Raw genomic sequence first — 26,030 nt, 5'->3', positions numbered from 1 at the left:
GATTGAAATATGATACATATATACGTATAAATACACATAAGTCACTGAAATATATAGATTTGTTGAGTCATTTACTATCCAAGACATGATTAACAATATTTACTTTAAATTTAATTAATATAAATATTGTTAAAATTGAATTAAAAACCAATAAGGTTTTTCACTTAAAAACTTCGAAAAAAAAGGGATATATGTAATATAATAAAAGACCTTACCTTACTGTATTGACCCAAAACATACTTGAGGATTTCAGGAGGAGCGTTGAATAGCAAAGGTTCCAAGGCGCTCACCAGCAAACAATTTTGTAGACAGAGCTTCAAGGCATTATGACATTTCGATTTTAAGTCAACTGAGGATTTCGGACTCTCGTAAAGTTCTACTAATCTAAAGAAGACACAAAAATGTACTTTAATGTTCTCCCAACTTAAGTCCCACAAATGTAAATAAACTAGTCAAAACGAATTAGGGATCACTTTAATAAATTTCGTTTAAACAAAGAAAATTTATTTATTTAAACATACAGGGTTGTTCACCACATACGACACGGAGTAATGCAGCTAAACGATTAGATTTTTACTAATTGTAAGTTTTGGGTTCGTTGAAGGACTATTAGAGCTACAATTTAAACATATTTTTACAAGATACAGAGTGTCCCAAATAAATAAAAAATATCAAAGTTGTATTTTTTTAAATGGAACACACTGTATATTATTACATTTCTAGTTTCTACGATTAAAATAAAGATAAATTTGATTAAAGTTTATTACACTTAAACCTTACCGTTTTTGAAATATTTTCAATTTTGTAATATTGCAGTAAAAAATTTAAGGCTTCATTTCTCCAAGGATATCAAAGTTTTTAATGCTAAATATTTACTGAAGTTTATTTATTGATCAGTTATTGTGTTGCAATAATAAAAATAATACTACCTCATACAGAGTGTCTACAAATTTATTTTAAATAACTTCTAGCTTTAAACGGCAATAACTTGTTTAATTTAAATGGAATGCCCTGTATATTTTAGGAGAATCTTCTTCTTCTTCTTCTTCTTATTCATTTTTAAGATCTCGCGATCTGTTAATTTTGATGGGTCCTCTGTAACAGTTCTTGGGAGGTGGACTGCCAGCTGTCCTTCCATCTCTTAGGTGGTCTTCCAGGTTCTCTTTTCCCTGTTGGTTTCCCTTCTAATGCAATTCGTGGCAGTCTTCTCTCATCCATTCTTCTCACGTGGGCGTACCAACCTCTTTTTCTTTGTCTGCCCCACCTTACTATGTCTTGCACCTCACATTGTTCCCTGATGTCGGTGTTCTTAATTCGGTCTCTTCTTGTTTTTCCCATTATTGTCCTGAGCGTTTTCATCTCGGCTACTCGTAGCATGCTCTTCGTTTTGTTGGTTTCCTCTCTGGTTTCTATTCCGTATGTCATGATTGGTCTGATACAAGTCTTGTATATCTTTACCTTGCTATCCCATCTCATGTATTCGTTCGCCCATATTGTTTGCCTTAAGCAGCCCGACATGGCAGTCGCTTTGTTGATCTGGCTTCTTAAGTCCTTCGCTGGATCATGGTGGCTCGACAGATCCATACCCAGGTATTTGAATTGTGAGACTTGCTCGATGATTTTGTCCTGAACTACCAACTTACATCTCACGGGGTCTTTAGCAAAGGTTATGCTTTTCGTTTTTTCTGTAGATATGGTCATATTCATCGCTTGACTGACCTGGTAGAATCTGTGAAGCTGTTTCTGCAGGTCGTCCTCCGTTTCCGCGAAAATGGCTGCGTCATCGGCGTAGCATACCATGCTGATTCTTTTCTGTCCCATTCGGTATCCTATATTTAGTGATGATACTTCCTCTATAATTCTGTCCATTAAGAGATTGAACAGAAATGGGCTAAGGCTGTCACCTTGTCTGATGCCTCCTGGTGTCGGTATCTCTTCCGTATAAGTGTCTCCTGCCTTTACTCTAGTCCTGTTGTTCATGTTTAGGTTGTGGATCGCTCTTACAATGGTGTCTGGCGCCTCTCTCGCCATTAGTATATTGACGATGTCGTAAAGGCGCACCCTATCAAATGCCTTGGTGAGGTCGATGAAGCAGACGTATGCTGGTGTATTAAATTCAATTGACTTTTCTTTTAGTTGTTTGATAATGAATATGGCATCGGTCGTGGATCTGTTTCGTCTGAAGCCTTGTTGTTCTTCCTTGTTTGTTATTTGTGTTTCAAGTCTCTCCTTCAAAATACCCGTAAAGAGTTTCATGCTTGTGTTCAGCAGTGTTATGCCTCTGTAGTTGTCTGGGTTCGTCTTCTGTCCTTTCTTGAATATAGGGATAGTTATACTTTTGTGCCATTCCGTAGGTATTTCCGATGTTTCTAAGATTTTGTTGTAAAGGATTTTTAAATGTTTTCCTAGTTCAGGTCCGGCGTATTTCAGAAGTTCATTTGGTATAAGGTCTGTTCCGGGGGCTTTTCTGTTTTTCAATTTTTTGATTTTTGCCATTACCTCTTCTTCGTTCAGTGTTATTTGATGGTTTGTCTCGTAGTTTTCGACGTTTATGACTTCTTCGGTGTTGTAAAGTTTCCTGAAGTAGCTCTCCCATACATCCTTAGTAACTCCTTTTGTTTGCACAAACTCATTTACTGGCTTTTTCCTGTTCTTAAGCATCTTCCAGACTTTCTTCTGTGCTCCGTATAGGTCGTGATCCATATCGCTTGTAAATTTTGCCCAGTAATCCCGTTTTATGGCTTTGATTCTGGCATTGATTCTGTTTCTCACTTCTGTATATTCGACGCGTTTTTCTGTCGTTGGTGAGCTCCTGTATCTGAGATAGGATTTCTTTTTCTGTTGAGAAAGTTCTTTAATTTCGTGACAGAACCAGGGTTTTTTGCTATTATTGGTTCCATTTATGTTGACTTTTCTTTTGCCAATGGATTCTTCGGCTGCCTCTACGATACACGATTTGATTTTATTCCAGCAGCTCTCCACATCGCCTTCACTCATGTTAAGTCCTTTCAGTTTGTTTGTTAATCGGTTCTCATACAGGTTTCTCGTGCTATCATCTGTCAGTGATTCAATGTTGAATTTTTCGATGGTTACTGGGGGTTTTTTGGTCCTGTGGGGCTTTTCCATGAGCATTTTACACAGTAGTAGGCTGTGATCTGTGCCTATGTTCGCTGAGGTGAGTGCCCTTACATCTATTACTTGTGATGGTATAATTGTCCTGTTACTTATTACGTAGTCAATCATCGACTTTTGATCCCTGGTGTTCCTAAATGTATATTTATGTTGCTCTTTGTGGGGGAAATACGTGTTGTTTATTCGTAGCTCGTTTCTTGCACAGAAGTCTATCAGGAGTTCTCCATTTTCGTTGGTTATCTCTTCATTGTATTTTTGTTTTATACCTGGTATCACTTCCCTGCCTATTCTGGCGTTCAATCCCCGAGTATAATAATTTTGTCCGTGTTGTTTAGTTTATCTATAGTATTTTTGTAGGTCTTGGTAAAATGTTTCGCTCTCCTCTATGGGTTTGCTTATATCCGGTGCGTATGTGCTTATTAAGTGTGTTTGCCTGTGGTTGATTTTTAGAGATACTTTAATGATTCTGTCGTTAATGTAGTCTATGCTTTCTATACATTGTTCGTATTTCTCGTGGAGTAGAATTCCTACTCCCGATTGTGCTCGATCTTGTTTAGCTCTTCCGCTGTAGGCTAATATGTAGTTATCGTATCTTGATGTGCCCTGTCCTTTCCTCTTCGTTTCTGATAGAGCGCATATATCGATCTTGTGTTGTTTCATTTCGTTAACAATCTCCTGGTCTCTGCCATTCCACGATGTTATATTCCAGCAGGCAAGTCTTGTTATGGTGTGTTTACTTCTCCCTAGTCGTCTTTTCCTTTTCATAGCGTGTGTCGTCATCATATGGTTCCGATCGTTTTCCGAGGCTATCCCTTCAGTTCTGTGAGCAGTATGTTTCTTTTACCTCAGGCAGGGTGCTAACCTAGCCTGAGAACCCTCCTCCTTTATCCGGGCTTGGGACCGGCACTGGCTTTTACTGGGTTACTCAGTTCACCCAGTTTGTACCAGAGGCGGAGTTTATTATATTTTAGGAGAATAAGATGCACAATTTAATTGTCTATCGAATTGTATTATACCACTTTTTACGTATCCCTTCAAGTTTTCGTAGAAAATGCATTTTCTTATAATTTAGAGCTCTTTTATCAATATACCCATGGAGTATTGACATTTTAGATTGTTTTTAAAGCAACCAATGTACAAAATGTACAGGCTAGTAATATTCCCGTTTTTAGCAAAACGATAATATTACTAGCCCATTTGTATGCAAAAAGAAAACTATTTAAATCTTTATAAAAGAGTATACCATTAATTAAACATACCACCATTATTTCCGCCCAAATACTAATTAATTACACACTTAATTGTGTTAGTTAATAAATTATTCTTAATAAATGTGGATTTGAATCAGAAATCAATATAATAATAAGTTATGAAAATAAACGTATCAGGTGTTACTTTTTACCACACTGTCTAATACACATAGGTACTAAATTCATTTTTTGGGATTTGGAGCAATTATTATTAATCAACGCAAACACTCAATTAATGCAGTTTGAATACTGAAATCATATTAATTGGTCCTCTTAAACAAATATTTAAACAGTTTTTTAATTTTTTTAATGAAATAATCGAATATCGACAATATTAGTGTCTATACTCTTTAAAAATTTGGTACATCTTTAAAAATAATCTATAATGTCAGTATTCCATGGGTATATTGATAAATGAGTTCTAAATTACAAGAAAATGCATTTTCTACAGAAACTTGAAGAGATAGGTAAAAAATAGTATAATACAATTTGATAGGCAATTAAATTGTGCATCTGATTATCATAAAATATATAGGGTATTCCATTTAAATTAAACAAGTTATTGCCGTTTAAAACTAGTAATTATTTAAAATAAATTTTTAGGCAATCTGTATAAGCTAGTATAATTTTTATTATTGCAATACAGTAACTGATCAATAAATAAACTTCAGTAAATATTTAGCATTAAAAACTTTGATACCCTCGGAGAAATGAAGCCTTAAAATTTTTACTGCAATTTTACAAAATTGAAAATATTTTAAAAACGGTAAGGTTTAAGTGTAATAAAACTTAATCAAATTTACCTTTATTTTTATCGTAGAAACTAAAAATGTAATAATATACAGGGTGTTCCATTTAAAAAAATATAACTTTGATATTTTTTATTTATTTTGGACACTCTGTATGTTGTAAAAATATTTTTAAATTGTAGCTCTAATATTCCTTAAACGAACCCAAAACTTACAATTTGTTAAAATCTAATCGTTTAGCTACAATACTCCGTGTCGTATGTGGTGAACAACCCTGTGTAAACTTAGCAATATGTTCCTTAGGAATTAAGTTTGAACGTAGTGTATGTACCTTGGTGTTCATGACGAAAAAAGTTGTCAAACTGCTGAACATTGTATTTTTATTACGTTATGAATATGGAGGCTCCATAGTTATGAATGACTACAATATGTATCGAAAACAATGCTAATTTTTTTTGTGAAAGCGTTTCGAAATTGACAGTTTTTGGTATTTATTTGAGATTCGAAATGACACTAGTGCCTAAAAGTAAAAAATGAAACGTTAGAAACAATAAAAATATTTATTTATTATAAATCTTAAAAGTACAATTATTTAATTTATTAAAGTGAATACAAGAGGCATCCAACTTTTCGTCTTTAAGAGAAATGCAAGTTGTAGGAGTCGGAATAAGTAAATTTCTTGTACTGGCAATGCTGGTAGCTTCTGCTTCTACGTGAACTGCTTTTAATTTCTTATTTGGTGTATCTTTCTGTTCCATAATTCTTTTTGCTATTTCGATTTTCTGTTAAATTTTCAATGTAACCTTCAGCAACCGAGCTTGATCGCCAACCTCCATGTCGCTTTAAAACTGAATATCCAAAGACACGTCATTATCACTCATTTTTTCACAAAACTTTGTAGGAAATACGGCGACGTTTGAACCTGACAGAACTTTGTCATTAAACAATGTATAAACAATGCCTTAGAAACCGATTACTAGAACATTTTAAATGTCTAAAAATAAATAATAATAATAGCATGAAAATCTCAAATTATCCGCTTTGACAAAAAATCTTGTACGAAATTCGTTGCGAAAAGAGTGTTTTAAGCACTCGACGCATTGTCGACGCATTGTTGGACAATTTTGCATCCCGTGCCTAAATCACATTCATTTCGCAACTTGTTACATAAATAGCTATAATATATTGTCAACGGAAATATTTTTTTTCCTAATAAAATGTGCGTCCTCCGCGGTTTCGATGCACTTCTGCACACCGATTTGCCATAGACTGCATGAGGCTTCGAATAATATTTTGACCGGGCCGTTCCACTCCGCTCGAAGATTTTTCTCCCAAAGTTTGAAGATACGGTGCTTGTGGACGACTTTATAGTCTTCTCTTTAGTAGGTCCCAAAGGTACTCAATAGGATTGAGATCAGGGCTATTAGCAGGCCAGTCCATAATTGTGATATTGAGTATCTACTCTTGCAGTATCAGGCCTGGCATTATCCTGTTGTAAGATGAATTCTGGAACATGCAGAGCAGCAAATGGAATAACATATGGTTCAAGAATCTCATCTCTGTATCGTTCAGGACTAATTATGCAGTCTAGAAACACATGCAAGTCCATACGCCCATTTAAAGTTATACCTCCCCATACCATGACGGAACCTCCACCAAAATGAATCGTTTCTCTTACTGTAGTGTCCAGATACCTTTCATTCTGTCTTCTGTATACTTCTGTATACCCTCCGCCGGGCATCATTTCAGGTCCTTTTGGCTTTTTAATTGACACATTTTGCGGATTTGTCGTGCTTTTCTGAGCTTATTTTATGTTTTATATTGTTTATTCTACAGTTGATTTTTAAAAGTAATAAATCTAGAAGGATATTGTGTCAGAACTTAAATTAGCAGTGATAATATTGCAAATTCCAGAAAATGGCGTAAAAAATATGTAAAATAGTTAGTTGCGCAACCTGCGGTGGATCTCTAGTTAAAAAAATTGAGATAGATGACGAAGTACTTTTCAGGTAAGTAACTATACAGGGCAAGTCTTAAATGAGTGCAAATATTTTTAGGCGTGGTATATTTCGTCCCAGGAACACGTCTATGAGTTTTTTCACAAAAAAAGATTAAAATATTTAGTTCAGTCATTGGGGATCAAAAAAGGGGCCTGCTTGGAAAAAAGTCCGGAAGTTTTGAAACTTTGCAGGTTTATAGGTTTCGGGGTCCCTAACTAAAATCCATAAAATGCACACCTCCAGACTTGCCGCCGGCCCAAAATCGGTATTTTGTAAATATCTCGAAAACTATGCGTTTTTCGAAAAAACTTGAAGAGAGAAAAATTAAAGAGAAAATTTCCTATAAAAAAAGTTCTCTGGACATTTTCGCGAAAGTCAACCGTTTAGGCGCAAAGTCCCTGGAAATTTTACAATTTTGCTTAAAGTATAATATATTATGTATAGGCGATTTTCCGAAACCAAATGTCGATGAGGATTTACTAAAACTAGTTTTAGTTTAGTTTCTTCAATTTTGTCATAAAACAGTGGCATATCATTAATTCGTTTAATATAATAATAATTAATTTATGAATAATATAATTAATTGTCGTGCTGGACAGCATTTATTGCGAATTTACCACCAGGTTCAGCATTGGTCTGGTTGTACCAAAGATGCCGAAGAATGGGGTTGGAAGAAAACAAAAACAGGCATTACTCCAGTCACAACGTTGACAGAGTCAGCTCCAAAATCCCTATTGGCATTTTTATCCTGTAAAAGCAAAACCAACAACTATGGTAAAGCCTGCGGATGCAGAAAAGAAGGATTAAAATGATCAATGATTTGTGCATACTGCAATGGGAAATCACGTCACTGAAGTGTCACTTGACGAATCCGATGAAGAGGAGTTGGACTTGCCTGTAGTTATCCCTCTGGCGGCTGAAGATGAAGAGTTGGACGAATTGAGAGACCACCCTGAAGAACCCAGCACAGCAGACGCGATCGACTTTACATCAAAGAGCCAGGTCCGTCGGGCTTGTGCAAATAAGTTAAAGTTTTTAATTTATCTAGTGGAATAGGCCTCCGGGGAGACCACGTTAAAATAAACGCCCCATGACTTTACCTCTTGGGTGGTGTGGAAACAAAGTACACATTTTCAATAATTAAAATTAATTATTCATAAATGAATGAGTGAATTAATGATACGCCACTGTTTCATGACAAAATTAAAGAAACTAAACTAAAACTAGTTTTAGTGAACCCTAATCGACTTTTGATTTCGGAAAATCGACTATACATAATATATCATATTTTCCGCAAAATTGTAAAATTTCCACGGATTTTGTGTCTAAAGGGTTGACTTTAGCAAAAATTCTCATATAACCTTTTTATAAGAAATTTTATTCTCTTTAATTTTGCTCTCTTCAAATTTTTGCGAAAAACGCATAGTTTTCGAGATATTTACAAAATACCGATTTTGGGCGCCATCTTGGCAAGATGGCGGCGCCGGCGGCAAGTCTGGAAATGTGCATTTTATGGATTTTAGTTAGGGACCCCAAAACCTATAAACCTGCAGAGTTGCAAAACTTCTGGACTTTTTTCCAAGCAAAGATCCCCAATGACTGAACTAGTTGTATGTAATGTTTTTTAAAATGTACAGGGTGGCGCCTCTCATATGCCGCGGAAGCTCCAAGGAGAACGGTAGTTTATATCGAAATGAAATTTTGGCAGCATATGTAGGTTAACTGAAGGCATTTTAGAAAAATATATAGAATTATACAGGGTGTCCCCAAAAAAAGTTACACATCAAAGTTGTGTTTTTTCTAATTGAACACTCTATATATTAATTGATTTTCGGATTCTAAGAAAAAAATAAAGGTGAGTTTTATTAAAGAAGCATATACTTAAAATCGGAGGATTTTGACATTTTTCGCATTTTGTGAAAATGAAGAGTAAATTTTAAATTTCTATAACAGCTACCTAAATTTTAGTTGACCTTGTATAGCCTGATATTTAATTACAGTAACCACTGTATGTTAAACCAAATTGAAATTTGACCCGAAAAGTTATACAGGGTGAGACAAAATTAATATGGATCATTAGTCACTTTTAAAAGCAAGTTACTCCTTTATTTTAAATGGAACACCCAATATGTTTTTCCGGTGTTCAATGGGGAATTTATATATCTTCAAAATATTATTAAGGTTATCTACCCCTAAGACAAAGATTTTCCCAGATATTTTAATTTTTATGATTTTGTGTCAGTAAATATTCTGATAAGTCAGTAATAATTTCTGAGAAACTTTTTTGTTTTAACTGACACAAAAAGTTGGACTAATTAGACAGCTATGATGAAGTAACGTCAGACATATCACAGCCACCTAGGTTTTGTCAAATAATAAAGATCTACTCAGATCAAATCATGTAAATGAAAATATCAACGAAAATCTTTGTTTGAGGGGTAGGCAACCTTAACAGTATTTTGAAAAGACATGAATTCTCCATTGAATATCGGAATAATATACTGGATGTTCTATTTAAAATAAGAGAGTAACATGATTTTAAAGGTGATCAATGTTCAATATTAATTTTGTCTCACCCTGTATAACTTTTTGGATTAAAAGTTTTAATTTGATTTAAAGTACAATACTTAATTTAACTACATATTAGGCTATACCGTAAATGGGTAAATTCCAATTTAGGTAGCTTTCATTGTAATTTAAAAATTGGACTTTATTTCTAGAAAATGTTAAATATGTCAAAAACCTTACATTTTAGTCATATAATTCTCTTATAAAACTCACCTTTATTTTTCGCTCAGAATCCGAAAATCAATTAATATATAGGGTGTTTCATTACAAAAAACACAACTTTGATAATGTAACTTTTTTGGGGACACCCTGTAGAACTCTCTATATTTTTAAAAAATGCTCTGAATTAACCTACATATGCACACAAAATGTCATTTCAATACAAACTGTCGTTCTCCTTGGAGCCTCCGCAGCGTATGAGAGGCGCCACCCTGTATAATTTAAAAAAAATATATATTTTTTTTGATTTTCAAACTTGAATAACTCAGCAAAGAGAAAATCTGTTTATTTTATCGAGATCTGCCAGCCCTGAAAATATTTGCACTAATTTAAAACCAATCCTCTATAATCAAAAAAGTGTAAAATCTATTGATACACACTGCTCATTCACGCCGGTTCGAGGCCGGATGAGATCGGATATCTCGTGAGTAAGAGTTGATTTTGAAACTTCGAAAAACCGAAAAGGGACCAATCTGTTTACTCAACTCCAGCGGAAAGTTACTAGAATGCCTATTAAGAGATAGACTGGAATCAGAACTAGAAGAAGGCAATAAACTTCACCCTAATCAATTCGGCTTTAGGAAAGGGAAGTCCACCATTGACGCATTAAACATGGTGGACAACGAAGTAGATCGAATTAAAACCAAGACATAGAGGATTTTTAGCATTACTCACCCTTGATATAAGGAACGCTTTCAATTCGGTTCCATGGCTGGGCAATTAGAGCATAAGGGAATTAGCCCATACCTTGCACGCATGGTACAGTCGTTCCTGTCACATAGATATGTCATCATCAGTACGGCGGGAAACACAGAATGACGTGTGGAGTCCCTCAAGGTTCGATCCTTGGACCCACCCTCTGGAATATATTTTACGATCAGATACAGGCCTGGGCAACACGATCTTAGCTTACGTGGACGATCTAGCCCTCTTAATAACTGCATCCACCTACACGATCCTTGAAGAAAAGATTCAGACGGATGCGCTAGCGATTAAAAATAAGTTGGAAAGCATGGGCGTCAAACTGGCCCCCGAAAAAACTGAGCTGGTCATTCTCGTTGGACAACGCAAGACAAAAGATCTAAGCATAAAGCTGGATAATTTAGTTATAAAACCTCAAAAGAAAGTTAAATATATGGGGGTTTGGTTCGACTCGGGCATGCGAATGACTTCACACGTCACAGAAATCAGGGATAAAACGACTGGCATCATCCAGCATCTGACGAGAATAACTCCCAATATCGGAGGACCTCGCGCGGAAAAAAGAAGACTTCTCGCTTCGGTAGTTCATTCGACCATACTCTATGCATCGCCGATCTGAGACAGATCCATGCACTTCAAGCATTACGAAAACATACTAGAAAGGATAAATAGGAAGTTAGCACTCAGGGTTGCATCGGCATACTGCACATGTCCAACAGTAGCGGTCCTGTGTCTTGCTAAGATACCTCCAGTCAGTCTACTGATCCAGGAAAGAAATCAAATAATATAGGCCAGAAACATGGTACTAGAGCAATGGCAGACACGATGGGAAGCATATAGCGGATGGAAAAATACTTTCATACCCAATATTAAAGATTGGATAAAATGCGACCAAGCAAACACGGACTACTACATCACGCAAGCCATGACTGGCCATGGAGTATTTGGCGAGTATCTGCACAGGATCCGCAAGGTTGACTCTGCTAAATGCTGGTATTGCGAGGTGTCAGACTCGGCTAACCACACTTCCTAAGTCGGTAGGCTCTTGACCATGATATGGCCGAGGACCGCGGTTCGGATTCCGTGTAAACAAGTAGGCTCCGTCCAGATTAGCCCTGGCAGCAAAAAGGAGACGTTAACTGAAATCTTTACTTTACTTTTTTTACTTTTTTAAATAATAATGAAATTCACTTAAAATTAACTAATATTAATATATGTTCTTACATTTTCACTTGTCAAAAACTGTAACAAAAAAATATATATTAGCTTCTCACCTTTGAAAAATATTTGTGCTCGCTATAGCTTTAGCATGCTCTGGACTATGTCTTCCGATCTGGCTTATAGTCCACGCAACGGCAGATAAGAGAGCGTCATCGGTAGATCCATTCAATATTCCCGTCAACGACTGGACTGTCCGACAGCCTATAACTGTCATCGCTAATTGGGCAGAATGACCTACGATTTAGATTTAGATCAACATACGAGTACATATACAGTTTTAAGAAAGTACCGTCTGATCGAAAAAAAACGGTGTCCAGTTGGCTTGGAAATGACGATCGATGACATTTCCCATATATTTTTACATACAGGGTGGGCCACTGAAAACTTACAATGGCTATAATTTTTAAACCAACCAAAAGATATCAAAAAAATATAAAATACCGTTTCTATGATATCGAAGGGGAATACATATGACGTATTTTTTAAACCACCCCGACGGCGGCTCCCCTACTCACTTGAAAATCTTGAATGGCACGCCAGCACATCTTTTACGGCAATACCCTACTTGTGGCGCCTTTTTGGAAAGCCCATGAAAAATGCTAAACGACGATCATAACATTTTTAGGGTGAAATTGAAAAACTACCCCTTACACGAAAAATTAGGTGGACATTAATGAAAAAAGTACTTTTTTCAGCATAAGTTACAATTTGGGACCCAGCTAAATGAGGCAAATGAGGCATTTTTTAAACCACCCCGACCCACCCCTAGGTGCCATCCCCTCACTTTTAATCTCATCAATGCCATTTTTAAATGTAGATTAGCAACAAAAAGATGTTTTTACAGCCTAATTTTGCGATAACGCAAATTCTTCCTTATCATCTATTTTTTTACTTTCAACAAACAGGAATCTTAAACCGGCATATCTTTGCGTTTTTGCACTGTCTTCTATCGATTTTCAATCGTTTGCAAATTTGGTGGTATTTTAAACGTTTATTTGATTTGCTTATTTGAAAGAAAAATGGTTTATACTGTGGAAGAAAGAATTCAAATAGTTTTTCTTTACGGTGCTGAAGGTATGTCTTATTTGAGAACGGCCCGTGCTTTCAATGAGAGAAATCCGGACAAAAACATAAGTCACGTTTATGTTAGATATTTGATTTTAAAGTTTCAAGAAACTGGGTCGGTCAAAAATAAAACAAAGACAGGGCCCAGGGTACTGAATGAAGAAATGCAGATGGAAGTTATTGTTCAGGTATCGGTCAATCCAGAAGCATCAACACGCCAGTTGACATCAATCACAGGTATACCTCGAACATCTGTCAGGAGAGTATTGAAAATGCACAAATTCCATCCCTACAAAATGAAGATTCTGAAGGAACTTGGCGACGACGATCCAGATAGAAGGATTCAGTTGTGTGAACTAATGAGGGAGGAAATTCGAAGAGAACCTTCACTTACTAAAAATATTTGTTTTAGTGATGAGTGTTCATTTTTTTTAAACGGAATTGTGAATAAGCAGAACTGCAGATACTGGAGCGATGAGAATCAGCATATTGTTGTTGAAGGACACACCCAACATCCCCAAAAGCTCAATCTTTGGTGCGGAATACTAGGCGATAAAATTATAGGTCCATTTTTCATCGACGGAAATTTGACTGGTGATGCTTATGTGGAAATGCTGAACAATTTGATAGAACCATCCATTGTAAATGAGGTTGAAAATCAAAGAGATTTGGAAGGAAATTTATCTCTTAATGAAGACCTCATACACTTTCAGCAAGATGGAGCCCCTCCGCATTATTCTATTGTCACAAGGCGGTGGTTGGATAGATATTATCCAAGGCAATGGATTGGCAGAAGAGGTCCAATCGAGTGGCCGCCAAGGTCACCTGATCTCACTCCTTTAGACTTTTTCTTGTGGGGTTATACTAAATCCATAGTCTACAAGACAAAACCGGGTTCGTGAGAAATTTGAAAATGGTTTGTATTTTTGTATGGAACAAAACGGCTGTCATTTTGAGCAATTGTTAAAATAAATTATCATTTTAAATTTCGTTCAAATTGTCAAACCTACATTTCTTATCACTACTTACCAATAATTGTTGAAAGAAGACAGAAGTTGAAATCTGTATGACCATCGTTTAGCAATTTCAATTAGCTTTCCAAAGGAGTGTCACAAGTGGGGTATCGCTATCTTGAGATTAGAAGTGAGTGGGTGGCACCTAGGGGTGGGTCGGGGTGGTTTGAAAAATACCTCATTTGCCTCATTAAGCTGGGTCCCAATTTGTAACTTATGCTGAAAAAATCACTTTTTTAATTAATGTCCACCTAATTTTTCGTGTAAGTGGTAGTTTTTCAATTTCACCCTAAAAACTTTATGATCATCGTTTAGCATTTTTCATGGACTTTCCAAAAAGGCGCCACAAGTGGGGTGTTGCCATTTAAGATTTTCAAGTGAGTAGGGGTGCCGCCTAAGGGGTAGGTCGGGGTGGTTCAATAAATACGTCATACGTATTCCCCCTCGATATTATAGAAACGGTATTTTTTAATTTTTTGATATCTTTTTTGGTTTAAGAATTATAGCCATTGTAAGTTTTCAGTGGCCCACCCTGTATAAAATGACAGCGATCTTCATTTCATAGCCATCGTTGACGCCGTTTTTATTCGATCATACAGTACTAATCACCTGCTATAAATCCCAAGGCAGTGACGCAAGGTAATCGGGCATCATTTCTTGATTCCGGTTCTTTGGTTGCAGGTTGCAGTATTATTTCTAACAATGCGGCTGCAATGTATATGTTACGGTTAAGGTCCGATATCAGGTTAATGTCGACATTACCCGGTTAATCTCGAGAATAACACAAAACAAAACCAAATAATCTAAGAGCTAGCAACGTTTTCGAGAAAGTATTTTAAGACGTCTGGCTCTTTGATATATCGTTTACTATGCTCTCTGGAACAGCATGCGGTGCAATAATTCTGGTAGTTAAACAAAAACAAATATTTAATACTTTACTGTCAGAATATAAACGAAAATAAAATATAAAAGTCTTTGACTTGACCCGGACTCGAACTCTGAATCATCGGTTCGTGGTCGGAAACTCTACGCACTGGGCTATGGAGACATGTTCGATTTATATTCAATACTAGAATTTAAAGGACTAATAAAAATATAGGATCTGCTTTCAATGCGCAGTAGGGAACGCAACGTTTACCGGCAGCCAGATGGGCCGCATTCTGTTAGAGAGCATAGTAAAAAACATATCAAAGAGCCAGACGTCTTAATATACTTATTTTTCCGACGTTGCTAGCTCTCATACTAAAACGCAAGCATTAACTTGTTAATTCCAGATCCCAGAAATAAGTGCAAGTATTTTAAGGAGTGGTAGAACTCGATAAAAGAAACATATTTTCTCTTTATCGTTTTTCAAATAAAAAAAGTTAAAATACTTGCACTTATTTCTGGGACACACTGTATAAATATTAATAGCAAGACGAACCCTAACCCTTAAGTAGAACAAGCTGACAACCATTCAATGAATGAATTTAGGAAAAACTAACGTAGGTAATGTACAGCTTGTTCCAAAAAAAATAAATACGACTCGTTACACATTTTTTTACACAAAGGCAGTGTATATTTATGTGTCAAGTATTTTGACATATTAAGGTTATAGTATCATTGAATAAAACAACTTTGCTTTTGACAAAGTGGCAAATAAACTTTTCAGAAAAATGGAGAACTGGTATCATAGAATATACTGCCCTAAATAATAAAAATATGTTTTAAATCGTATTCAATTTCATTGGAACCAGCTGTACAACAAACTTGTGTTCTAATAAATGACACAATACTAGAAATAGTAGAAAAATATACAGGGTGTTCCTTAATAACATGCTAATATTTAAGGAGGTGATTCTTGGACCTATTCTAAGAAAAAAAAACTATTCTAAGAATATATGTCCTAAAGATTTTAACTTTTTAGATACAGGGTGGTAAAATTTTCTATTTTTTTTTTCAAAATATTCCTGATGGTATATTTGATATAGATATTCGTTAAAATTAGGGCAGATCTGATAAACAAACACAGAAAAACTATAGTGGGCTACTAACGTGACATTGTTAGTAGAGAATAATGGGCATATAAAGTTTATGGGGTTAATGGATGAAGTCGTGTGCATATTTTGTCAATCTGAATTATTTTCCGGTTTTTTTCTAATTTTTTTTTAAAAATGTTAAGGTTATTATTGTTAGATACATCAATAAAAACAAGGCAATTAGTTTAAGACATACTAGCAACAAAATAGTGTTATTTAGTGGGCAATAAAATTTAATTTATTTAGTGTGTATTATTTTTTTGTGTTTCCTCCTTAAATATACATAGTAGGTATATAGTCATTAAAATTAATCTTGTAATTTATATTTTTGAAAAAATTGTAGGTTTTGTAATTATTTTGATTAATTAATTTTTTATCTAAAAAAGTTGAAGTCATTATATTGTGTAAAATAAAATTTTACAATAATAAAAAAAATATATATATATATATATATATATATATATATATATATATATATATATATATATATATATATATATATATATATATATATATATATATATATATATATATATATTGTATGCAACAGCGATTCTTTATACAGGGGTTGTTCACCATCACCACGACACGGAGTAGTGTATATATATATATATATATATATATATATATATATATATATATATATATATATATATATATATATATATATATATATATATATATATATATCAACAATATATATATATATTGTCCGTGCAACAGCGATTCTTTATACGGGGTTGTTCAACAATATATATATATATTGTCCGTGCAACAGCGATTCTTTATACGGGGTTGTTCAACACATACGACACGGAGTAGTGTAGCTAAACGATTAGATTTTTACAAATTGTAAGTTTTGGGTTCGTTGAAGGACTATTAGAGCTATAAGTTAAAAATAATTTTACAAGATACAGAGTAAATAAGTAAAAAATATTATAGTTGTATTTTTTTAATGGAATACCCTGTATATTATTCTATTTTTACATTCTACGGTTTAAATAAAGGTAAATTTGATTAAAGTTTATCACACATAAACTCTACCATTTTTGAAATAATTTTAATTTTGTGAAATTGCAGTAAAAAATTTAAGGCTTCATTTCTCCAAGGGTATTAAAGGTTTTAATACTAAATATTTACTGAAGATTATTTACTGATCAGATATTGTGTCTATCAAATTATGTTATACCAATTTTACCTATCTCTTCAATTTTTCGTAGAAAATTCATTTCTTATAATTTAGTATATTCATTATTACATTTAGTATATTCATGGGTATAGTACACTATACCTATGGAATGTTGACATTTTAGATTTTTTTAAAGCAACATATGTACAAAATGCACAGGTGGCAAAAATAATAATATTGCAAGCTTGTTTACAAAAAGGAAGCTCTTTAAATCTTTGTAAAAGAATATACCAATTATTACTTAATTATTAATACGAGTATACCACCATTATTTCCGCCCAAAAATTAGTTAGTTACATACCTTATTGTTTTAATTAATAAATTAGTCTAAATAAATGTGGATTTGACTCAGAAATCAATACAATAATAAGTTATGAAAATGACCGCCTCTGTTGTTATAAATAAGCGTTTGTCAAAAAATTAAATAAAATTTATAATGTGTTACTTTTTACTACATTGTCTAATACACATACAGAATTCAGTTTTTTTTATTTGGAGCAATTATTATTAATCAACGTAAACGGCCAAATAATGTAGTTTGAATACTGGGATCATATTAATTGGTCCTCTCTAACAAAAAATATTTAAACCATTTTTTATCTTTTAAAGAAAAAAGCGAACTATATCGACAATATTAGTATTTGTACTTTTTGAAAATGTGTTACATATTTAAAAATAATCTAAAATGTCAATATTCCATGGGTATAGTGATAAATGAGGTCTAAATTATAAGAAAATGCATTTTCTACGAAAATTTGAAGAGATAGGTAAAAAATGGCATAATACTATTTAATAGACAATTAAGTTGTGCATCTTAATCTCCTAAAATATACAGGGTGTTCTATTTAAATTAAACAACCTATTGCCGTTTAAAGCTAGTACTTATTTAACATTATTTAATATAAATTTTTAGACACTCTGTATAAGGTAGTAGTATAACAACAAACAACAAACAAACAACGCTTTATTGTACAAAAAGCCAAAACAGCTTCATCGACAAAGCACTCACAAACAACAAAATCACAAAAAAATACAAACAATAAAAAATACACAATACAAATAATACAATTCAAAAAAATTTAAGTCTTTAAAATTACAAAAAGAATATACATGGACAATTTTAGAACAGTACGCAGTAAATAGATATAATTTTAGAGTTATAATATATTAAATACTTGACCTTTGACCAGTGTGTGAGATGATCAAAATTTTAAAATTCAAAATTGTTCATAATTAAACATCAAAAAAAAAGTCGTTTACCGCATATAGGGCTCTCTCCAGTAGGTATGATTTTAGAGCTTTACGAAATGCGGGAAAGAATGAAAGCGACTTGATATTCAAAGGCAGATGATTGTACATTTTTTTGGCATTGTACAGTATTGAACCTTTAACTAGTTCTGAGCTCGGGGTTGGCAGATAAAGATCGTGCTTTGCATTCCCAAGTGGATAGTTATGAGATGGCTTTTCGGGAATAGCAGATATGTGCTTGCGGATTAAGCAAACGGATTCAAAAATGAATAAAGAAGGAAGAGTCAGTATTTTCAAATTTTTAAAGAAATTCTGGCAGTGAGTTCTACTGTTCAGTCCCAATAAATATCGAACTGCTCTCTTTTGAAGTCTGAAAACACGATCAAATTTTGTTGCGCAGCAAGTATCCCAGAATGGAAGGGCATAACGAAGATGTGACTCAAAAAGGGCATAATAGGCTATTCTAGAGGTTGAGAAGTTAAGTTCCTTAGAAACTGATCTTAGCGCAAAACAGGCAGCGCTTAGTTTCTTTGATAGAGCTTCATTGTGAAAGTCCCATTTTAACGAGTTTTCTACAATAAGTCCTCAGAATTTCACAGAGTCCACGACGGCAATAGTGGTGTTATTAAGTACAAAAGATTGTATAGTACTTTTATATGACAAAACTTTAGTTTTTGATAGGTTGAGGCATAAGAGATTAGAATCGCACCAAGACTTAATGGTGCGTAAGTCACTGGATATAGTATCATATAGTGCCGCAACATCTGGGCCGCTCCAAGTGAAACTAGTATCGTCCGCAAAGAGGCAGATTTTACCGCTAATGTCTAGATTTGCAATGACCTTGTTAACACCAGAAACAAAATAGGGCCAAGTACTGAACCTGTTATTATTGCAAAACAATATCTGATCAATAAATAAACTGCAGTAAATATTTAGTATTAAAAACTTTGATACCCTTGGAGAAATGAAGCCTTAAAATTTTTACTACAATTTCATAAAATTGAAAATATTTCAAAAACGGTAAGGTTTAAGTGTGATAAACCTTGATCAAATTTGCCTTTATTTCAATCGTAGAATCTAAAAATAGAATAATATACATCGTGTTACATTTAAAGAAATACAACTATAATAATTTTTACTTATTTGGGACACTCTGTATCTTGTAAAAATATCTTTAAATTGTAGCTCTAATAGACCTTCAATGAACCCAAAACTTAACAATTTGTAAAAATCTAATCGTTTAGCTACAATATTCCGTGTCGTGTGTGGTGAACAACCCTGTATTGGACATTGATAATCCATTGATAAAGAGCTATAATATGGTCTGCAGCCTCCAAGTTTCTAGACTTTTTGAAAAGGATAGAACAAAGGATAGGATTTGATAAGTATTATACTGTAAAATCTACTTACCAATGCCTCCAGAATTAACTACCAATTGTGTCAATTCTTGCGACTGTTTAGCGATATCCCTAACGACTGCAGCTGCATTTTGACGTACACCAGGACAAGGATGCGAAAGATGTTGAAGTACAGTAGGAAATATTTCAGATTCTACAACCACTTCAGCCAGTTCGATGGAATGTCGTGCAATTGCACCTAAGACACAATTCATATAAACATTTTCTGTGTTATTTATTACAAAATACTGAAAATACTCGTAATGTATATAAAACTGTATTTTTCTTTCGGAGTTTGTAGGTTGTCACCAGGCCCGTTCCTGGAGTATCTGGCACCTACGTGCAGCCTTCTTTGGTGCGCCCCTTTTATATTTAAATCAATTATTATATATTTTAATCTTAATCTCAAAAATTTAATGAATTTATATTCTGCGATAAACGAGTAATATGTAATTGGAAATGTAAAAAAACTGCTCTAATTAAAGTATAAAAACATTTATTAAATAAATAAACCAAACAAAACCACAAAAATATTTAGTAACAAAAATAATACCCTAAAGAAAAAAACTGACCCATTTTATATGAAATATATAAAAAAATAAACTAAAAATAGTATAGGGTTTTTCCTTATAATTTGTCACCCCTTTAAAAACTTTATTTGAAGAAATACGAAAAAAAAGTTTTAACAAAAGTTTCATGTTTTTATTTAAAAAATTTTAGTATTATACTGAGCAAAAAACAAAAGACGATCGAAAAATAGAAAAATCCGAAAGAATACTATTTTTTCAAATGGAGCACTCTGTATATTATTGCATTTTTGAATTCGTTTCCAAAATCCTCTTTTCAAAAATATATAATAATATGTCAATGTCTGAATTAGCCGTTTTTGAGATATTTCACTTCATGCTAGTTAAAAAATGTCTATACCTATCACAGATAACACATAATATGTGTTATCTGTGATACCTATGTGGCGGATTCATCTTTCCAAAAAATCCTATATGGGTATTTCGCCACTGCACTGAAAGGAAATCTACAAAATAAAATAGTTATTTTTCGTAAACACTTCTGCGTTAAACCCAAACATTACTTGATATTACTAGATTTTCTTACAGTGCAGTGGCGAAATGCTTATTAACACAAACATTCGATACGCTACTGAAGCAGGTAAGCCAAATTGACGTATCTAAATTCTTTGACATCTAATCTTTGACAAGTAGAAAATTTTTTTCCTATAAAAACCCGTATAACTTTTTTACTTTTTTAGATAAAAAAATGAGATTTTTTATGTTAGTATAAGATATAAATTAGGATTGATTGACGTATTCAATTCTTTTCGGCCACTTCCTGTTTCACCGGAAATGACTGCAACTTTTGATTTTTAAATGGCACCCTCGGTATTTTTTAACTTTATTCGATAGAAAACGACACTATGAATAGAATGACATATCATATGTCAACTTTTAACTTTTTCGCTTAAAACAAAACTGTATTTTAAATTTCAATCTAGAGTGTGTATACGAAAAATGCTTTTCGTCGGTTTTTGATTTATTGAGGGTGCATCCACACTATCCTAAAAACGGCGTATCGGCGTAACAACCTTGAATCGATTTCCAGCAATTCTATTGGCTGAAAAATTCATCTGTCAAAAATTTCAGCCAATAGAATTACTGGAAATCTATTCAAGGTCGTTACGCCGTTTCTATGACAGTATGGATGCACCCTGAGAGACACAACAGTTTCAATAAAAACTATTTATTTCGCACATTTTTTCAACCTCGACCGGCCTCGAAACTTGGCGCGTCGTCGTCTTCGAAGCGAGTCGTTAGGCTCCTCCTACTTCCTTTCGGCTTTTCCCGTCAAGGCAAGGCGCCAAATTTGAATTATAACTAGGGAGGGGCATATTCAGTGCTATATCGATATACGATAACACCCCCCCACTTTGAAAAAAGCGTTGCCATGACGGTTAAAACAATAATTTAAAATTTTACACAAATCAATGCAAAAATACAAATTTTACATGAACTAAATGAAAATAATTAAATAATAATAACTCTAACAAGGTAATAAAAAATATTAAGTTATATCTTCTAAAAATAAGGATAATACAGAGTACAAAATTCAAAATAATTCTTAAAACATAAATAAATGAATGGAAAACTTAAAAATGAAAATAAGTACAAATCAAATCTTCCTTTTGTTAGATTTGTGTGAAATATGTTTAGATTCTGTAGTAAGGTTGGTAAGTTTAATAAAGTCGGTAATAACCATTATCAAGCGCAACAACTAAGTGTACAAGTCTTTGGTTTTACGGTTCGACGTCTAATAGACGAGTTAAGATTGGGTTACATTCGAATTTGATGGAGAAGGTGGTGAGTTACAAGACCTTATAGAACTATGAGCTTTATGCAAAACAGCATAATTTCTAGGTACATTCGAATTTGATGGAGAAGGTGGTGAGGTACAAGACCTTATAGAACTATGAGCTTTATCCAAAACAGCATAATTTCTAGGGAAATATCGATAATCCAACCGACGATTTCTTCTCTCTAACCTAAGCTCTAAGGAGGGGAAACTAGATACCTCGTCTGAGTTTATCTGAGAATCGGATTGAGCTAAACTAAGTTCAGGGACGGCATCGAAACTTGGTGGCGAGTACTCGTCAGCAGGGGTTTCAGGTTCTGAATCTTCAGAAGAGCCATTTTCTGAACTGGAGGTGTCATAATCGGGGAAATTGCCTGAAGGAGCAAGTCTATATCAAAATTTAGATTAATTTGCCCTGACGACTGAACTTGGATGTCATAACAAGTTAAAATAAAATCTTGGTTACTTTTGTTATAATTAAGATTAGGTAAAACATTTAGATATATAAGATTTACGCTAGCTCCAGAATCTAAAAGTGCGAAAATAACTTTATTATGAATTTTAATTTTTATTCTAGGAAGATGCGATTGTGTACTTACTCCATTCACAATTTGGAAACGACTTCTTAGTGCTAGTTTCTCGATGATTGTGTTGGATAGTTGTTGGCCGGATTCAACTGGTGGGGGTCGCTTCCAGCCCAGCTCCAGTTTTCCGGTCTGTAAGGATTCTCTGGGCACTCACGATGAAAATGTAGGCGTCCACAGAACCTACAGGGTGTAGAGGGTTGATTCCTCTGCGCTGGCGTTCGGATACCATAATTATGTTGTTCTTCATCCACGTCTGATTGACTCAACTGGTCACTGCTGTCCGTTGATTCTTTGAAAGGGGTTGTGGGAGTGGGAACTCTGCTTTTCGAAAACAGAAAAGTCCAGAAAATCACCGCCATTCTTGTTCTCGGGAAGCTTGGGCGTCTCGTCGACAACCTTGAACAATTCCATTTTGTTAGCAGCAATTCTCCAGCTTCGGCTCCACGCTGTTGGGCGCCATGTATACGAAGAATGCTTTTCGTCGGTTTTTGATTTATTGAGAGTCACAACAGTTTCAATAAAAACTATTTATTTCGCACATTTTTCCAACCTCGGCCGGCCTCGAAACTTGGCGCGTCGTTGTCTTCGAAGCGAGTCGTTAGGCTCCTCCCTCCTCCTACTTCCTTACCGCTTTTCCCGTCAAGGCAAGGCGCCAAATTTGAATTATAACTAGGGAGGGGCATATTTAGTACCATATCGATATACGATAACAAGTGCCATGGCTATGTTAAAAACACCATCTTTTAATCAAGGAGCCTCGGAAAAATAGATTTGAACGTCTAAAGTTTTTAGAGTCAAATCGTATTTTTAATCATATCTTAATTTTTTCAAATGGAACGAGGGTGGCTCATTAGCATATTTGGAAAAAGCATTTTTTTACGAATAATTTGGTACCACACACTTGGTATTTCGAGTCAAATTGTCCTTATGAATCGCATGTTGCAATTTCAAATAAATCATATTCGAAAATGTTGACATATATTGACAATTGGTATTTACTACGGTAACAAAATACCGAGGGTGCCATTTAAAAATCAAAAGTCGTAGTCATTTCCGGTAAAACAGGAAGTGACCGAAAACAATTGAATATGTCAATTAATCCTAATTTAAGTCATATTTCTAAGATAGCAAATCTCGATTTTTTATCTGAATAAAATAAAAAAGTTATAGGGGTGAGCCACTTTTGAGACGCATCCGGTATAGTTTTTAAAAATATAAAAAATCAAAATCTTTTTCAAATAACGCTGTAGTTATTATTCCTTATTCCTATTTAAGGAAGCTTTTCTGCGGATCCTGATAATCCAGTCGATCTGTAGGACAGAAGTTTTAAAAATAGCATCTGAACATTCTCTAATATTTTTTTATGATTTTCATAAAATGGATTCCAGATGATATCGCCATATTCGAGTTTTGATCGCACTTATGCTTAATAGAGACATTTTAGTATTTTAGTAAGTTTTATTAGTATAGTGATAAATAATTTTTAGTGTTCCTATTTTGTGTTAATAAATTTCTCTCATTAGTTAAACAGACTGTTGATTATCCAGTCGGAACGCAACAAAAATATAATAATATGTAGATATGGTATTCGCAAAACAATTTCCGATGTACGTGATCAACTTAGAGTGACAAGCGATGACGATAGCGCTGCCAGATTGTGATGGATTTATGAGATGAATCTTAATTTAAAAGTGACAAACAATATATTTATTATATCATTTTTTAAAGATTTTTACGTTTTATTTTTAATTTAATAACTAATATTTTAGTAAATAATTGATTTATTTACAGTTGAGGGCTGGAACCTTTGGTGTTACACAGCAAAATAAAACACAAAATCACCACAATACACCAAAACACTTTTACTTTTACACTGGACGCGCGTTTCGCTAACCATGTTAGCATCATCAGTAGATGATTATAAACTAAAATACAATCTACAATTGGAGCGTTTGTATACTCGCTCAGAGGGCACAGAGTGGGCGTGGCAAGATCTAGCCAACCGAGTCAGTACCCACCGAGGGTAACAGTTAGATTTTCGCCACTAGAGTAGTAGGCACAAAGAACTTGAAGGAATTGGACCGTTGTCTCTGTTCATACTATCTTTACATTTATTAATTCTGATGCTTTCATATTCATCTAATTGCCTGTAATTTGAGACTTGTTTAATTAATTTTCAGTTATTAAGATCCATAGAATGTTCTTTATCAACAATATGTTCGGCAACGCAAGATTTATCCGGCCTACCATATCTTATCTGAGCTAAATGTTCTTTAAATCTAGTTAATATTGATCTTCTAGTATGCCCAACATATTTCTGATTACAATCTTTACAAGAAATTTCATAAATACCCGACCTTTCCAGTAGAGGTGTTTTATCCTTTGGATTACCTAATAATTGTTGTAATTTATTATTAGCACTATACACAAGTTTATAATTGACATTCTTAAAAATTCCTTTTAGACCACGGGATAACTGTCTATCAAACGGTATTGAAAAATATTTTGAAGTATCTTTCTCCACTTGAAAAGTCAAATTCAGAAATCATTAACCTATACCTACGTTTTCTAATTATTTTATCAACTAGTGAAGGAGAAAATCCATTACACTAAGCTACATTCCTAATGTAATCTCTTTCTATTCCATATCTTTCGCTGGAAAGTGGAAAACTAAGTAATTTATGAACTAAGAAATTTAAACTAGCCATTTTATGTTCAATACTATGATATGATTCATTAGGAATATATCTGCGTGTAGTGGTATTTTTTCTACAGATATCAAATTCCAGGCAATTATTAGTATTTCTAATAACTAATACATCTAGAAATGGTAATCTGTCGTTGTTCTCAATTTCATCTGTAAATTTAATGGAAGGAAAACGATTATTTAATTTAGAAATAAAATTATCTATGATGTCTGAATGTGTATCAAAAACAACAAAATATCATCCACATACCTAAACCATACTCTTGGAAAATACTCAAATTGATTGTTAGCCTCCACTTCAAACCTGCTCATGAATAAATTAGCCAAAAATGGAGAAAATGGATTACCCATTGCTGTACCTTCCCGCTGTTCAAAAAAGTTGTTATTAAATTGAAAACAATTTTGTTTCATACATAACGATGTAAGCTCAATATATTCAATCACAGTTTTGTTGTCGAGACCATTTGCGTTCAGTAATTCCTTCAAGTAGCCTAAAGTATGTGGAATTGGAACACTTGGGAACAACGAAGGTACATCAAAGGACACCAAAATTTCACCTTCATGCAATGTTATATTCTTAATTTTATTAATGAATTCAATA

The 26,030-nt window shown here is 33.9% G+C and overlaps 1 protein-coding gene across 1 annotated transcript in view; it reads right to left on the bottom strand.

The window, feature by feature from the left end:
• LOC115885004 (sperm-associated antigen 6-like) overlaps positions 1-26,030 on the bottom strand; it is a 70,942-nt gene that overhangs the window by 36,862 nt on the left and 8,050 nt on the right. The window contains exons 5-8 of the mRNA XM_030903745.1: positions 19,785-19,970; positions 14,529-14,627; positions 11,895-12,075; positions 211-384 (exon numbers count right to left, since the gene is read on the bottom strand). Of these exons, the coding sequence (XP_030759605.1) occupies positions 211-384; positions 11,895-12,075; positions 14,529-14,627; positions 19,785-19,970 (640 nt within the window). The remainder of the gene's footprint in view (positions 1-210; positions 385-11,894; positions 12,076-14,528; positions 14,628-19,784; positions 19,971-26,030) is intronic.

Source organism: Sitophilus oryzae, unplaced genomic scaffold (assembly GCF_002938485.1).
Source record: "Sitophilus oryzae breed Bouriz unplaced genomic scaffold, Soryzae_2.0 scaffold_359_pilon_pilon, whole genome shotgun sequence".
In the NCBI taxonomy this organism is placed as follows: domain Eukaryota; kingdom Metazoa; phylum Arthropoda; class Insecta; order Coleoptera; family Curculionidae; genus Sitophilus; species Sitophilus oryzae.
This window is presented reverse-complemented; position numbering and strand designations above follow the sequence as displayed.